Source organism: Mirounga leonina, unplaced genomic scaffold (assembly GCF_011800145.1).
Source record: "Mirounga leonina isolate KUSES-001 unplaced genomic scaffold, KU_Mleo_1.0 Mir_53, whole genome shotgun sequence".
Classification (NCBI taxonomy): Eukaryota; Metazoa; Chordata; class Mammalia; order Carnivora; family Phocidae; genus Mirounga; species Mirounga leonina.
In genome coordinates, this window is record NW_023270807.1 from 78,494,676 (window position 1) to 78,508,952 (window position 14,277).

The window sequence follows — 14,277 nt, forward strand, 5'->3', positions numbered from 1 at the left end:
ATCCTTCAGAGAACATACATGTTTGAGGTATCCAGATGCCAGGGGCTCTACTAGGGAACGTCAGTTTTTTCGACGACAGGCATTTTTCTCACAGACCAAGTCAGAAGTGGTGCTGTTCTGGGGTCATTGTGCGGCACAGTGATGTCCTCAAGGAGCCAAGCGCTTCCCTGTTTCCCTCCACCAGCATCAGTTCGTCTGTGATGTCTCCCCCCAGCCGCTGCTGCTCCAGGTTTCGAATCCACATGATTTCCACGTCCAAAGTGGACAAAAGTCACAGCGCTGTCTTATCTCCAGCTTCTTTGGGGCCACCCACGTAGTGTGCATTCAAGTTGCTGGTTCACACAGTCCCGCTCAGGGTGGGGAGTCTCAGCGGGCTCCTTTTGCCGTCCACCCAGTGCTGAGTGTCAAGGCTGCTTGCCTCGCAGAGGCCTGTGGGCAGCGATGGTACTGATTTCCAGGTCACCTTCCTCTCGGGGTGCAGCCCTGTGGGGATGCAGAGCCCCTCTCCTCCTTGGGTGGCCCTAGGCTTTGTCCTCTGCCCCCTGCCCCCCAGGGGACAGTGAACACCGAAGCTGGAATTCGTCTGGGTGGCAAATGTGCAACTAATGAAAACTTCTTTTGTTTACACTTCTGGCTTCCCACTTTGACGTAGTTCTTTGGCTTCTTAGTATTCTTTACTTTCTTGGCAGCTCATTACACATTTAGAAAGATTTTTTTTTTTCCTGGAATTTTTAGTTGTTTTTTATTTCATTTATTTAGTTTTTAAAGATCCCATTCATTTATTTGAGAGAGAGCACACACACGAGCCGGGTGTGGGGGGCAGAGGGAGAGGGAGAAGCAGGCTCCCCACTGAGCAGGGAGCCTGACATCGGGCTTGATCCCAGGGCCCCGAGATCATGACCCAAGCTGAAGGCAGGTGCCCAACCGACTGAGCCCCCAGGCGCCCCAGGAATTTTTTAATTGTTTTTTAGCAGGAGGGTCTGTCAGTGTATCTGGTTTATCTCCAGACTGTGGAGACACAAGTTGGCTAAATTCATTTTTTTTAAATTGCATTATGTTTTGTCACTCTTGCCTAAAGGTTTGTTGGAGACTGAACCATTGCAAGGACGAGATGAAGACACAGTAGCCAGTGCCGACTTCTCTAGCATGCTGTCTGAGGAGGAAAGAGAAGAGTTAAAAGCAGAATTAGTTCAGGTATGTTTAGTCATCTTACTATTGTTCTATCTCAGGATCTTAGGAGTTAGTGTTAGTTTTGTATAAGTCCCATGTTATAATTATGTTGTTTTTCATCTATCTATTTATTTATTGAGAGAGTGCCAACAGGGGTGGGGAGCGGGGCAGGGTTGGGGGGGAGAGAATCTTAAGCAGGCTCCACAACCCAGCATGGAGCTCCATGTGGGGCTCGATGTCATGACCCTGAGATCATGACCTGAGCTGAAATCAGGAGTCGGATGCTTAACTGACTGGGCCACCCAGGCGCCCCTGTTGTCTTTCATTTAATAAGATTTAATACATGATATATTGTAAGGTAATTCATTTTTTTCTAGGATGTTTTTGTAATTCTAGTTGTCTATTATCCACTGGTTGTAGTAGAAAAAGGAATAGCTATGTTGCTTAAGCAACAATGACAATTAGCTGTAAATATGCACCTCTTATTCTTTTTAATTTCACAATATTATGGGAATCGTAATCACTTACAGACCTGATGAATTCTTCCAAGACCTTGGTATAGGTACAGGGGCAAGCTCCTTTTTAAGAGCAGTTCTTGCTTTAGGTCAGAGGCTTAGCTCAACAAATACTTTGAAGTGATTTATTTTTGTAATTAAAAGTCAGTCATAGAAGCACCTAGACTTCTTAAGTTGTATACTCATTTGCTGAAGAATAAAGTTCTGGGGGCAGAAAGGAAAGCTATGGTGAATTCAGGTTTCCTTAATTCTTGTGTAGTTGCTGTGGGCCTCTGGACTTAGAGGCGGGGAGGATGCCTGGCTCATCAGGAATATAACTTTTGTTACAGCCAATTGCTTACAGCACCCACTAACCGTTAAACACTTTGCTAATGAGCGGTTATGTTGTGGGAGGAAAGCGCTGGAGAAAGGGAGCTTTTCAAGGAGAAGAGGCAGTAGGGCCAGAGGGATGAGGCCCATATTCCTCCCCATTCTGTGTCCCTGGATCCGAGGATAGGAAGCTCCTCCTGGTCCAGCCAGAAGCAGGGCTCTGGGCTCAGTTGCAGGCTGAGGACACAGCTTTGAGCTCCACCTCACCCTCACGTGCTTAGTCCACTCCAGGCTCTTCAAGCTCTAATCCTCTGGCCGTGTTTGTTTAAGACAGCTTATAATAATTTTAAAGACTTTTTAGGTGCTTTCAGAAAGCACACCCAAAAATAACTTCATTATAAAATGAAAGAGCCGCTTGTTCTTCTGATACAACAGAAATTATTTCAGTAAGCACGGTGCCTCCGATCAAATAGCCTGGTTCTTGAGCCGGGTCTGTCTGTGGCCACTGATCTAGAACCACCCAGTCGACTTCGGTTGGCTGCACATGCCAGCACGCACCGACCAAAGTCAGCTGTGGAGGAAAATGTCCTAGCTTCGTGTTTTCTTACGGCCCAGAATTCTGGTTCATGACCAAGCTTGTTCATGTCAGTTGTGGTGTCCAAAAGTTATATTCCACAGACTGGTATCAGCTAACTGATTCTAAGCTAAAACTTAATTCCTTCACTGTTATAGTCCAAGTTTAAGTTTAGACAAAACCTCCGTAGCCGACCAACCTTCAGAAAATGCCTTGAGTTTTCTGGGTTCTGGGACTGCTGGGGTATACACACACACATATCAGTGTGTTTTTTGTGTGCGTTCATTTTCTTTCTTTCTTTTTTTTTTTTTTTTTAAGATTTTATTTATTTGACAGAGAGAGAGAACGAGAGCAGGAACACAAGCAGGGGGAGTAGGAGAGGGAGAAGCAGGCCTCCCGCCGAGCAGGGAGCCTGATGTGGGGCTCGATCCCAGGACCCTGGGATCATGACCTGAGCCGAAGGCAGAAGCTTAACGACTGAGCCACCCAGGCGCCCCATGCGTTCATTTTCTAAACGTTCAACAGTGAGCGCGCATTACTTTTCTAATCAAGAAAAAGTGAGCCTTGGTTCTAAGTGGATGCCCCTGTAATACGAAAAACCAGTGGTGTTGCCAGAAATTCCTGTCTCACTTGGCCACATTACTAAGCTTCCAGCACATCTCATTACTAAGACTCTTGAGCCTGACTTCTGAAAGTAACACCAGACCCCGTTACTATGTTCAAGTTACCAGGATTCATGTTCTCATCCTTTAGAGTGCTTCCTCTCTCTTATTTCTGGATTCTTCAGAAATGAAGAAGTCCTGCACGTTGCCAGAGTGGCTTCATGACTCCCAGAGGCACATGGGCGCAGCTCTGTGCCCCAGGCCCAGTGAAAAGCAAAGGAAATGTATCTTTGCTGTTTTTTCTCTTCACATTTCCATTTCTTCTCCCTCCACCTCAGGCCACCTCTGCATAATGCTCATCCTTTTCTTAAATCTGCCTTCCCTGCCCTTCTGCAAATGCATGCTGCTGTGTGTGTGTGTGTGCGCGCACACATACAAACACTTGCTCACACACGTGCATGCACACTCACATACCCACCCCAAACCAGGTTCTTTCAGATCATATATGCATTCAGATTAGCTCAGATGCTAGTGTTTCATTACAGCAAGGACATACAGAGAGCAATCTCTTCAGTCCCACAAGTGGCCCTCCAAAGACCAGAGACAGCTTTTAGAAAGCCCAGCTTCCTCAGCTCTCCACAGACATTCTTCCTGGGCGCCTGGTCACAAGCAACCCCTCTCTGTGCCTGACGGAAGATCCAACTCGATCCATTTGCCACTTGGATAACAGGACACCTCACAGGCCAGCCTAGTAGATTGCCTTTGAGTCAGGCGATCATTGGTGGCCATGACCGAAAGCAAGAGCTTTGTGTACGAGGACTTCTTATCTCTGACTCCCTTGCTCACAAGGGTCTAGGAATGTGCCAGCGATCCAGTCTCCTCCTCAATGTGCTCCTCTCCTTCCTGTCCTCAGATTCTCCCACTGTCTCGTGACTATGTTGGATCCCTCCCTCCTGCTTTCTCCTGCACTATTTTGTTGCTTATATGCCCAAGAGGATGCCCTTATACTTCGGGCAAACTCATAACTGCACTCATCCACACAGCCAACATATTGTTGTGTGCTTCCGAGTGCTGGCAACAGAAGATCTGTCCCTGTGTCAGGAGACCTAAAATAAGCCAATATTGTCCAAAGGCTACATCTTAGATGAAGTTTACATTTTAAAAGAGGAATCTGTTATTAACACAATTTAGTCTTTATTATTGTGATCATGCAGTATGTGTATTTTTAAAAGTTTCTTCATTGTGAGGCCAGTATCACCTCTGATCTGCTGCAGTAGTCTATCTATAGAAGGTATACAATTAGATTTATAATGAACTTGAATTATTTTATAGCTTAAAGAAATATTTACTTTTTTTAAGTTTATTTTTTTTAGTAACCTCTACACCCAACATGGGGCTCGAACCCCATGACCCCAAGATCAAGAGACACATGTTCTACCATCTGAGCCAACCTCGTGCCCCAAAATATTTGCATTTTTAAATACCAGAAGTTGAATATGCTTTCTTACAAACCTTACCAATATATAAAGACATACCATTTTGTTTCAGCTATTTGTTCTCACTAGCTCCTGACATCTTTTTTGAGGTCTTTACACATCTATTCTTTGGGTTTTTTTTTTTCTCTCCCTTTTTATTTTAAGATTTTACTTATTTGAAAGAGAGAGAACACAAGCAGGAGGAGGGACAGAGGGAGAAGCAGACTCCCTGCCAAGCAGGGAGCCCAACTCAGGGCTCCATCCCAGGACCCTGAGATCATGATCCGAGCCAAAGGCAGACGCTTAACAGACTGAGCCACCCAGGTGCCCCTCTCTCTCTCTGTCTCTGAATAAACTTGCTCACTCTTTCTGTGCTGCTTCCATCCTATTCTACTTTTACTTCACAAAGCCGCATGTTACTCTTTGTATTCCATAACGTTCATGGGCTTTTGAAAAGGATGAAATGTTGGCATCAGTACTGTAAATTTATGATTGTATAGCCATCAAATACTGCCAGTGTCCTCTAGATAAAATGACTAAAGAAAAATAGGCATTAATAGGAGTGGGAAAAACACCAGGCAATATGATCAAGTAGGCAAAGCCAATTTTCAGGCTCCCTTCGTCTCCCTTTAGGCTCTTCTCTGTTCCTTTGGTGTGTGATTCCCCAGGAAGAACACAGTACCCTCAAGCCACCTGTGTCGTAGACTCACAAAGAAGTGCCTTAGGCTCTGGGCCCCTCCCTCTTAGTTGCCTCCTTCAAGGCCTTCTTCACTCTCTCTGGACTCAGTAGTGAGCAACTGAAGTGTTCATAATCAGCAATGTCTTATTGTAATACCCTTCTGTATTAGAGTCCTTCAGAGAAACAGAACCAATAGAGATTTTACAAGGAATTGGCTGATGTGATTATGGAGGCTGATAGTCACAGGATCTATAGTCAGCAAGCTGGAGACCCAGGGGAGCTGATGGTGTAGCTCCAGTCTGAAGGCCAGCAGGTGTGAGGCCTAAGAACAGCTGATATTACAGTTTAAATCTGAAGGAAGAAGAACAATGTCCCAACTCAAATGCAGCCAGGCAAGAAGAGTCCCTATTTCTTTTTTTTAAAAGATTTTATTTATTTATTTGACAGAGAGAGACACAGTGAGAGAAGGAACACAGGCAGGGGGAGTGGGAGAGGGAGAAAGCAGGCTTCCCGCGGAGCAGGGAACCCAATGCGGGGCTCGATCCCAGGACCCTGGAATCATGACCTGAGCCGAAGGCAGACACTTAATGACTGAGCCACCCAGGTGCCCCTAGAAGAGTCCCTATTAACTGAAGGAAAGTCAGCCTTTTTGTTCTATTTAGACCTTCAGCTGATTTGACGAGGCCCACCCACTTTGGGAAGGCAATCTGCTCTACTCAGTCTCCCAATTCAATTGTTAATCTTATGCAGAAACACCCTCCTGGGCACATGCAACACAATGTTTGACCAAATGGCTGGGTATCCTATGGCCCAGTCAAATTGACACATAAAAATAACCATTGCACTCTCTCAAGTTGTATCTGGAATTTTTTTTTTTTTTAAAGATTTTATTTATTTATTTGAGACAGAGAGAATGAGAGAGACAGAGAGCACATGAGAGGGGGAAGGGTCAGAGGGAGAAGCAGACTCCCCGCCAAGCAGGGAGCCCAATGCGGGACTCGATCCCAGGACTCCAGGATCATGACCTGAGCCGAAGGCAGTCGCTTAACCAACTGAGCCACCCAGGCGCCCCAAGTTGTATCTGGATTTTAATCTTAGTTCTTAGGAGTCTTAGCCAAAGGCATGATTAACCAGGAGAGGAGGCTGGCCTTGAAGCAGTGGATGCAAGAGACCAAATACTCTTACGCCTAAGCATCACACTGATGATTTAATAGTTTATGAAAGTATTTCTTTGTCCAGATATAAGTTAGATATTTTATGTCATCTAGCAGATAAAATCGGAAAGTAAATTTTCAATCTTCTAATATAAATTTCATTTTGAAGGTAATTCATTAGCTAGTTCAGATTAATTTATACTTTTTTGCATTTTTTTATTGAGGTATAAAATTAACTATTTTAATATGAAATTAACTGTTTTAAAGTGAACAGTTCAACAGCATTTAGTATACTTACAATGTTGTGTAACTACCACCTCTAGTTCCAAACTATTTTTAGCACCCCAAGAAGAAACCCCATATTCGTTACGCAGTTGCTTCCCATTTCCCCTTCTGCGTTCTGTATCTTTGGATTTACTATTCTGTATATTTCATATAATAGATGACCTTTCGTGTCTGGCTTCTTTCACTTAGCCTAATGTTTTTGAGGTTCATCCACTTTGTAACATGTCTCAATACTCCATTCCTTTTTATGGCTGAAAAATACTCCATTTTTGTGTATACTGCAACTGTTTATCTGTTCATTCTTTGATGGGTATTTTGGCTGTTTTCACATCTGGCTATTGTGAATGGTGCTATTATGAACATCTGTATACATGTATTTGTTTATATTCTTTGGGGAATATACCTGGGAGTGGAATTGTTGGGTCATATGGTAATTCTGCGTTTAACTTTTTAAGACACTACCAGACTCTTTTCCAAAGAGGCTGAACCATTTTCCATTCCTACCCAGCCATGTACATGGGTTCCAATTTTGCTACATCCTCCGACACTTGCTATGTGCATGTTAATTCATATTTAAATAATCAAGTTTAAATATCTAATCTTAGGCATAAATATTGGTCATACAAGGAGATCTTCTAGGGAGTCAAGAAACCAAAGAACCAGACTATTAGTTTATAATAAAGAAATGATTAATTTAAAATTAAAGGGGAAAGAGTATATTAAATATTTCAATTAAAGACTTACCTGCACTCTACCTCATCCCAAAAAGAATTTGATGTGGCTTACAGAGGTACTTATGATATCAGGTTTCCATACCACCTGCATCAGAGTATCTGGGTGCACTTGTTAAATAATGTATGTAGCCTGGCCCTACCAAATTGAAGATATCAGAATCTCAGGGCATTAAAAGGTGCATACACCTGGAATCTGCATTTTAAATATGCCCAGTGAGTGACTTTTATGTAAACTGAAATTGAAAACCACTGGTGTAACTAGACCAAAAAATCTCTTTAGTCAAATGAGGGGTAGACTCTCACCATGAGCATCATTTAAAATATTTGTGCTTTGCTGTGGGGCAGAACTCTGTTCTGTGTAAAGAGATGTGGTTCTCATTTTCATTCTTGCAAGCTAATATAATTTAATATTACGTGTTTTTTCAATTTCTGGATTTGCTTGTAGATTTTTTGGCATATATTTAGATCACTGATAAATATACTGAAAGCTTCAAGAAATGTGTCTCAGCATTTCATTGAAATGATGAGAATTTCATTAAAAAACCTGAGAATAGAGCCAACTGAGTAACCAAGTTCACGTCTCCATCCTTAAAAGTCTGTTCCTTACAAATGCTTTTTAATGTGTGCTTCCATGTTTAAAATGTAAGGCGTGGGACCTCATTGTTCTTTCTTTAGGTTCGTGTTTGGTAAATTGGTCACTTCAGTGTTTCTCTTCACTTTTGGGGGATCAAGGATTTCATTAGAAAACTATGAATCCCTTACCTCCCTCAAATAACTAATGAATCTCCTACTGCCCCCCCATTTTGAGTAAATTTCTAGGGTCCCACAGATATGAGATTGAGAATATCAAGATGTTTAAACCTCTTTCCTCTTCTCTACATCTGTAAGTTCTTTGTGCCAGGTAAAAATTGTCCCATTATTTTTATTACACAGTGAAAACCACAGTCATACCCAATGCATAAAAAAAAAAAACCCAAGACTCCCAATAATTTCAGTCACTCAAAACATATTATTTATGCAAAAGAATGCAGAAAAGTTCTTTTTACAGAATAAAGGGCTGCTACAGAAAGAGAGCTAGAGATACAACCTTGAGAATTAGTAGGCCACAGATTACACACAGGAAGACACACTGACAAAGATGAAAGAGTGGAATGTGACATGATAGCAAAAGAATAGAGGGTTTAATTTTACAGTAACCGTGTGTTCTCATTTAATGAGGAGACTAAAAACATGACCGCCTTTGGTGGTCCCCAGGTAGACTCCTTTTGGAGCAATGAGTGTATGTTTGCATACTGAAGACCTGCTCATCAAGAAAAAACAGCGCTGGGGGCGCCTGGGTGGCTCAGTCGTTAAGCGTCTGCCTTCGGCTTAGGTCATGATCCCAGGGTCCTGGGATTGAGCCCCGCATCGGGCTCCCTGCTCGGCGGGAAGCCTGCTTCTCCCTCTCCCACTCCCTCTGCTTGTGTTCCCCCTCTCGCTGTGTCTCTCTGTCAAATAAATAAAATCTTTAAAAAAAAAAAAAAGAAAAAACAGCGCTGGGTGCCTGGGTGGCTCAGTTGGTTAAGCGACTGCCTTCGGCTCAGGTCATGATCCTGGAGTCCCAGGATCGAGTCCCGCATCGGGCTCCCTACTCGGCAGGGAGTCTGCTTCTCCCTCTGACCTTCCTCCCTCTCATGCTCTCTGTCTCTCATTCTCTCTCTCTCAAATAAATAAATAAAATCTTTAAAAAAAAAAAAAAAAGAAAAGACAGTGCTGACTATAACATGTTTATGGAATGTGTAATTCATTTTAGAAAGATTTCTGTGAGTATTAGAAAACTGTCCCATAAACATAAGAAATGAATAATGCTAGATTACTAGGACATTTGCTGATATTAAAAACTCCAAGAGATTGTTCTTTTCTACCGTGGTTTTTAAGATGCTTCCGACTTAGAATTATGCCTGTTTTGCTTACGTGATTATTTATGTCCGTGAAGCTTCACAACAGTATTCTGATCTGTCCACCATTGGGGTAAAATCTTCCTTGCAGTAGTAAAAAGGCAAAGGTACTTGTGTTTCTTGAGAGGCTTTTCTTGCAGCTATATCCCTGGTAACCCAAGGAACATATTTGCATGATGACTGATAGTGTTAGTGTAAATGTGGTTTGTGGTCAGAAGTAGAGCGATACTCTGAATGTAAATGAGACACAGCTGCCACATTTGTAAAAATAAGAAATCTAGTAAAAATGTCAGGCTTTTTATGACCCTATGCATGTGGGATGCTAAGGGAGTACTAATAGTTCTCTTCTGGCTTCACAAAGAAAGTCAGTCATTCGTACTGTTCAGAAAATAACGATGTAAATTTAAGCAGTCTTACCAGGGCAATACATTATAAGGTATGACAACAGAATAAAATACAGTAATTGGAATCAAAGACTTTATGGAGTTTCAAATTGATTTTCATAGGTTATAGCAACATTCTCTAAAATCTGGGCTTTTTACAGAACTGCTTTGTTAGAAATTACATTTGCAAGAGCAATTTTTGGCATGTGACTTATTTTATAACTAAGTTTGTACCTTTTGACCTTCTTCACCCATTTCATCCACCCCTCCCCGCCCACTGCCCCCACCCCCCGCATCCCTCCCCTCTGGCAATCACCAGTCTCTTCTCTGTATCTGTGAGCTTGTTTTCATTTGCTTTGGTTTTTCTAGATTCCACATATAAATGAGATCATATGGTATTTGTCTTTTTGTGTCTGATAACATTTCACTTAGCATAATACCCTCAAGTTCCATCCATGTCATAAATGGCAACATTTCCTTCTTTTTTATGGCTGAATAATATTCCTCTGTGTGTGTGTGTGTGTGTGTGTTTGACATTTTCTTTCTCCATTCATCCATCAGTGGACACTTAGCCAGTTTCCATATCTTGGCTATTGTAAATAATGCTGCAATGAACATGGGGGTGTATGTATCTTTTTTTTTTTTTTAAAGATTTTATTTATTTATTTGAGAGAGAGAGAATGAGAGACAGAGAGCATGAGAGGGAGGAGCGTCAGAGGGAGAAGCAGACTCCCTGCCGAGCAGGGAGCCCGATGCGGGACTCGATCCAGGGACTCCAGGATCATGGCCTGAGCCGAAGGCAGTCGCTTAACCAACTGAGCCACCCAGGCGCCCCTGTATGTATCTTTTTGAGTTAATGTTTTCATTTTCTTTGAATGAATACTCAGAAGGAAAATTACTGGGTGGTATGGTAGTTCTATTTTTTGAGGGATCTCCATACTGTTTTACATAGTGAGCAAGAGCAATTTTATGAGATTTGCTTTTCTGCTAACACAGGGGAAAGAGGAAATATGTCCATACATAACCTTGTACATGAGTGTTCATAGCAGCTTTATTTGCATTGGCCGAACCCAAATGTCCTTCACCAGGTGAATAGGTAACACACTGTCCATACAATGAAATACTAGTCTTCAATAAAACGGGAAGAACCCCTGATAATGCAGCAACATGGATAAATCTTAAAGATCTCAAATAATTAGACTGAGTGAACAAAGCCACACAAAAATGAGCTGTGGAGTGAAAGAAAGATCAGCGGCTACCCGGAGGAGGGGAGAGAAGAAAGAGGGAGGACTTACAAAGAGGACCTAGAAAACTTTTGGAGGTGATGGATGTGTTCACTGATTTGATTGCAGTGATGACTTCCCAAGAGTAACACACGTGTCAAAACTTACAGACTATACACTATAAATGTGGGCGGTTTATTGTACATCAGTTACTTGTCAATACACTGTTAAAAAGAAAAAGCAACACAAATCACGTCCTTGTATACATGCTCTCCTCCCTTGTTCCTCCCTTCCTGATGCATTAGCTTGGCAAGAACCACAGTGTCTGCTCAGTCTGTGCCTTCAGCAATGCAGTGATGTGTGATGGGCAAAAGATAAACACACGGTACTGACCAGTGACACTTGAAGCTGCTTATAGGAGAAAGGCATACAGTACAAAGCCAACTTTTTGTTCAAAAATTATATCTATGTACAGTATTAAAAAAAACATTTGGGGGGAGCACCTGGGTGGCTCAGTCAGTTAAGCATCCAACTCTTGATCTCGGCTCAGGTCTCGATCTCAGGGTTGTGAGTTCAAGCCCTGAGTTTTTGTTTTTTAAAACATTTGGAAGATTAGAAGCCAAAAAATCAAGTGGCAGCTATTTCCTAGTGGGTTATAGGTTTATCATTCTTGTTTATATTTTGCTGTTTGAGTGAATTTTTTATAAGGAGCAGTGATTACTTTTGTAATCATTAGAACTAAAATAATCTGTTTCTATTTTAAAATACCAGACCGTCATGCCCGTGGGCTGCGTTTGCTATAGGTAAGCGAGGGCCTGGTAATAGGACAGTGTGCAGAGGGTTGCTCTGGAGCACCAAGCGCTTTGCAGGTATGTGTTTCAGCTGCCCTCACATCTTTCCACACCGCTTTCCCTCCCATCTGTAGCTAGAAGACGAAATCACAACATTACGGCAAGTTTTATCCGCGAAAGAAAGGCATCTGGTTGAGATAAAACAGAAACTCGGCATGAACCTGATGAATGAATTAAAACAGAATTTCAGCAGAAGCTGGTACGACGTGCAGACCACAACTGCGTAAGTATCCCAATGGAATGTTTAAAAAATCACTTACCGCTGTCTCTCACCTCTTCTGGGTTTTTATTTATTTATTTTATTTTTTTTCCTATGAGGCTGATTTGGTACTTGTGGCTAGGAAAAATATTTTCTCTAGAAATAAAATAAATATGAATAATCATTAAATACATTGCATGATGCAGACTCTAAAAAGTAGCTTCATGAAATTAAACTGTTCACCAGATGACTTTTATGGGTTTGTATTTTTTCTCTGTATTCTATATTTTTAAGCATTTGTTAAATAGATTTTTTTTTTCTTTATGTTTTCTCATACAATTCTAAACGGACAGGTGCTTTTTCCTCAGAATACTTGGGATTCACTACGGATTTTCAGTTTCTATACCAAGTGGTTGGCAGGTTTAGTACAGACTTGTTGCCCATTAATTTAAAAAGAAGTGCTTGTACTTTGGGGATGTGCTTTTCATCCCTTCTACTCTAGGGAATATTTAGAGCTGGGATAAGGCCATATGAGATAATAGAAAAAAATATATGTGTGTGTGTGTGTGTGTGTGTGTGTGTGTGTATGTATTGCTCTCTATCCCTGGTTCCTGACACAGAGTCCCTAAATCTCTTGGAATTTCCAGAATAGCAGCAGTATCCTTTGTTCTAATGAGGTGACTCTCAGTGGCTCCGGGATGGGGGGGCTGGTCACCAGAAAGACCAAGCCATGATTAGAAACTTGGACTTGCAGCGCTGGGCCTTATCCTCCAGAGAGGGGAGAGGGGGCTGGAAATGGAGTTAATGACTGGTCATACCTATATGATGATACCTCCATAAAAATCCCCAAAACATGGCATCCACAGAGCTTCTGAGTTGATGAACACAGAGAGGTGCTGGGAGAGGGGTGCACCAGAAGAGAGCATGGAAGCCCCACATGCCTCCCCACATACCTCGCCCTGTCTGTATCCTTTGTCATATCCTTTTATAATAAGCCAGTCATCTAGTAAGGAAACATTTTCCTGAGTTCTGTGAGCCACTCTAGCAAATTAATCAAACTCGAGAAGGAGGTCATAGAAACCTCCGATTTATTGCCCATTGGTCAGAAGCACACAGGTGATAACCTGAACTTGCCATTGGCATCTGAAGTGAGATGAGGGTGGTGCTCTTGTAGGATTGAGCCCTTCACCTGTGGGAGCTGACACTCTCTCCGGGTATGCGGTGCCTTAAAATTTAGGATACCCAGCTGGTGTCACAGAATTGCTTGGTGAGGGAAAAAGCATGCTTCTGGTGTCGGATGTGTTGTGAGTGTGGTAGTCGGCCCAAGAGCAAAGGAGACACACAGGAAGAGTGAGTTTTTCCTGCTCACATCACCAGAAATGGTTTTGGCTTCCCCATTATCTTTTTGTCTAATATTAGGCAAGATACAGAATACTTTGGGTATTCTGCAATCATACTTTTATTGGATTACTTTTTAAATACATGAAATATTCAACTATTGTGGTGCTTCCTAATGATTTAAAATATTTTGCTTGCGAGGTGTTCTCGTATCAAAGGGAAGAAGGAACCCACATCATGATGTAATTTTTCTTTTTTTGTGAGTTGGGGGCTAGAGGCTGATGGAGAAAGTTCCTATCCCTAGCCCTAACATTAGCCCCTAGTTTTTGTCTTCATGTTATGCATTTTATTCCGTGGCATTATCCATTGGATGGTAAAGTTATTACATTCCTAATATTTTAGTGGAAATCAGTTTTTCTCCCAGACATAGATAGGCCTGGCAAGAGGAGTAAGTACCATTGATGAGCAGCAGTTGCTTCTGTTTTGCTGGTGGTCAGCTTTGCATGCTGGTCACTGAGAACTAAGCCCTCAGACCTCAGCGAAGGTGCCCTTCGTATGAAGAGTTCCATCTACAAGGAACTTGATGTCTCCCCACTCTGCTTCCCCTGGGCTCCATGTAAAGGAGAATGTTCTTTTCCCCTATCACAGCCTTGTAGTCCTATCTGCTCCTATGCTTGCGTCCCCCAAGAGTTCATCCAGACTGTGTCAGGGCACAGCCCAGAGTAGGGCAGGATGGAGCCAGGGAGCCCATCGAGTTATCTCCAGAGGCAGATTAACCTTCCCCAGCCCGATGGTGACAATTATGGAAGACGATAAGAGACTGCTGGGGGTGTTTATCAATTTAAAATA

General features: G+C 42.3%; 1 protein-coding gene across 7 annotated transcripts in view; it reads left to right on the top strand.

Annotated features, from left to right (window-relative positions):
• The window catches only part of TPD52L1 (TPD52 like 1), a 96,867-nt gene that overhangs the window by 61,167 nt on the left and 21,423 nt on the right, over positions 1-14,277 (top strand). For all 7 annotated transcript variants that reach the window (XM_034990506.1, XM_034990502.1, XM_034990503.1 and 4 more), the window contains exons 2-3: positions 1,079-1,194; positions 11,966-12,114. In XM_034990506.1, coding sequence (XP_034846397.1) covers positions 1,147-1,194; positions 11,966-12,114 — 197 coding nt within the window. In that variant the 5' untranslated portion in view covers positions 1,079-1,146. The remainder of the gene's footprint in view (positions 1-1,078; positions 1,195-11,965; positions 12,115-14,277) is intronic.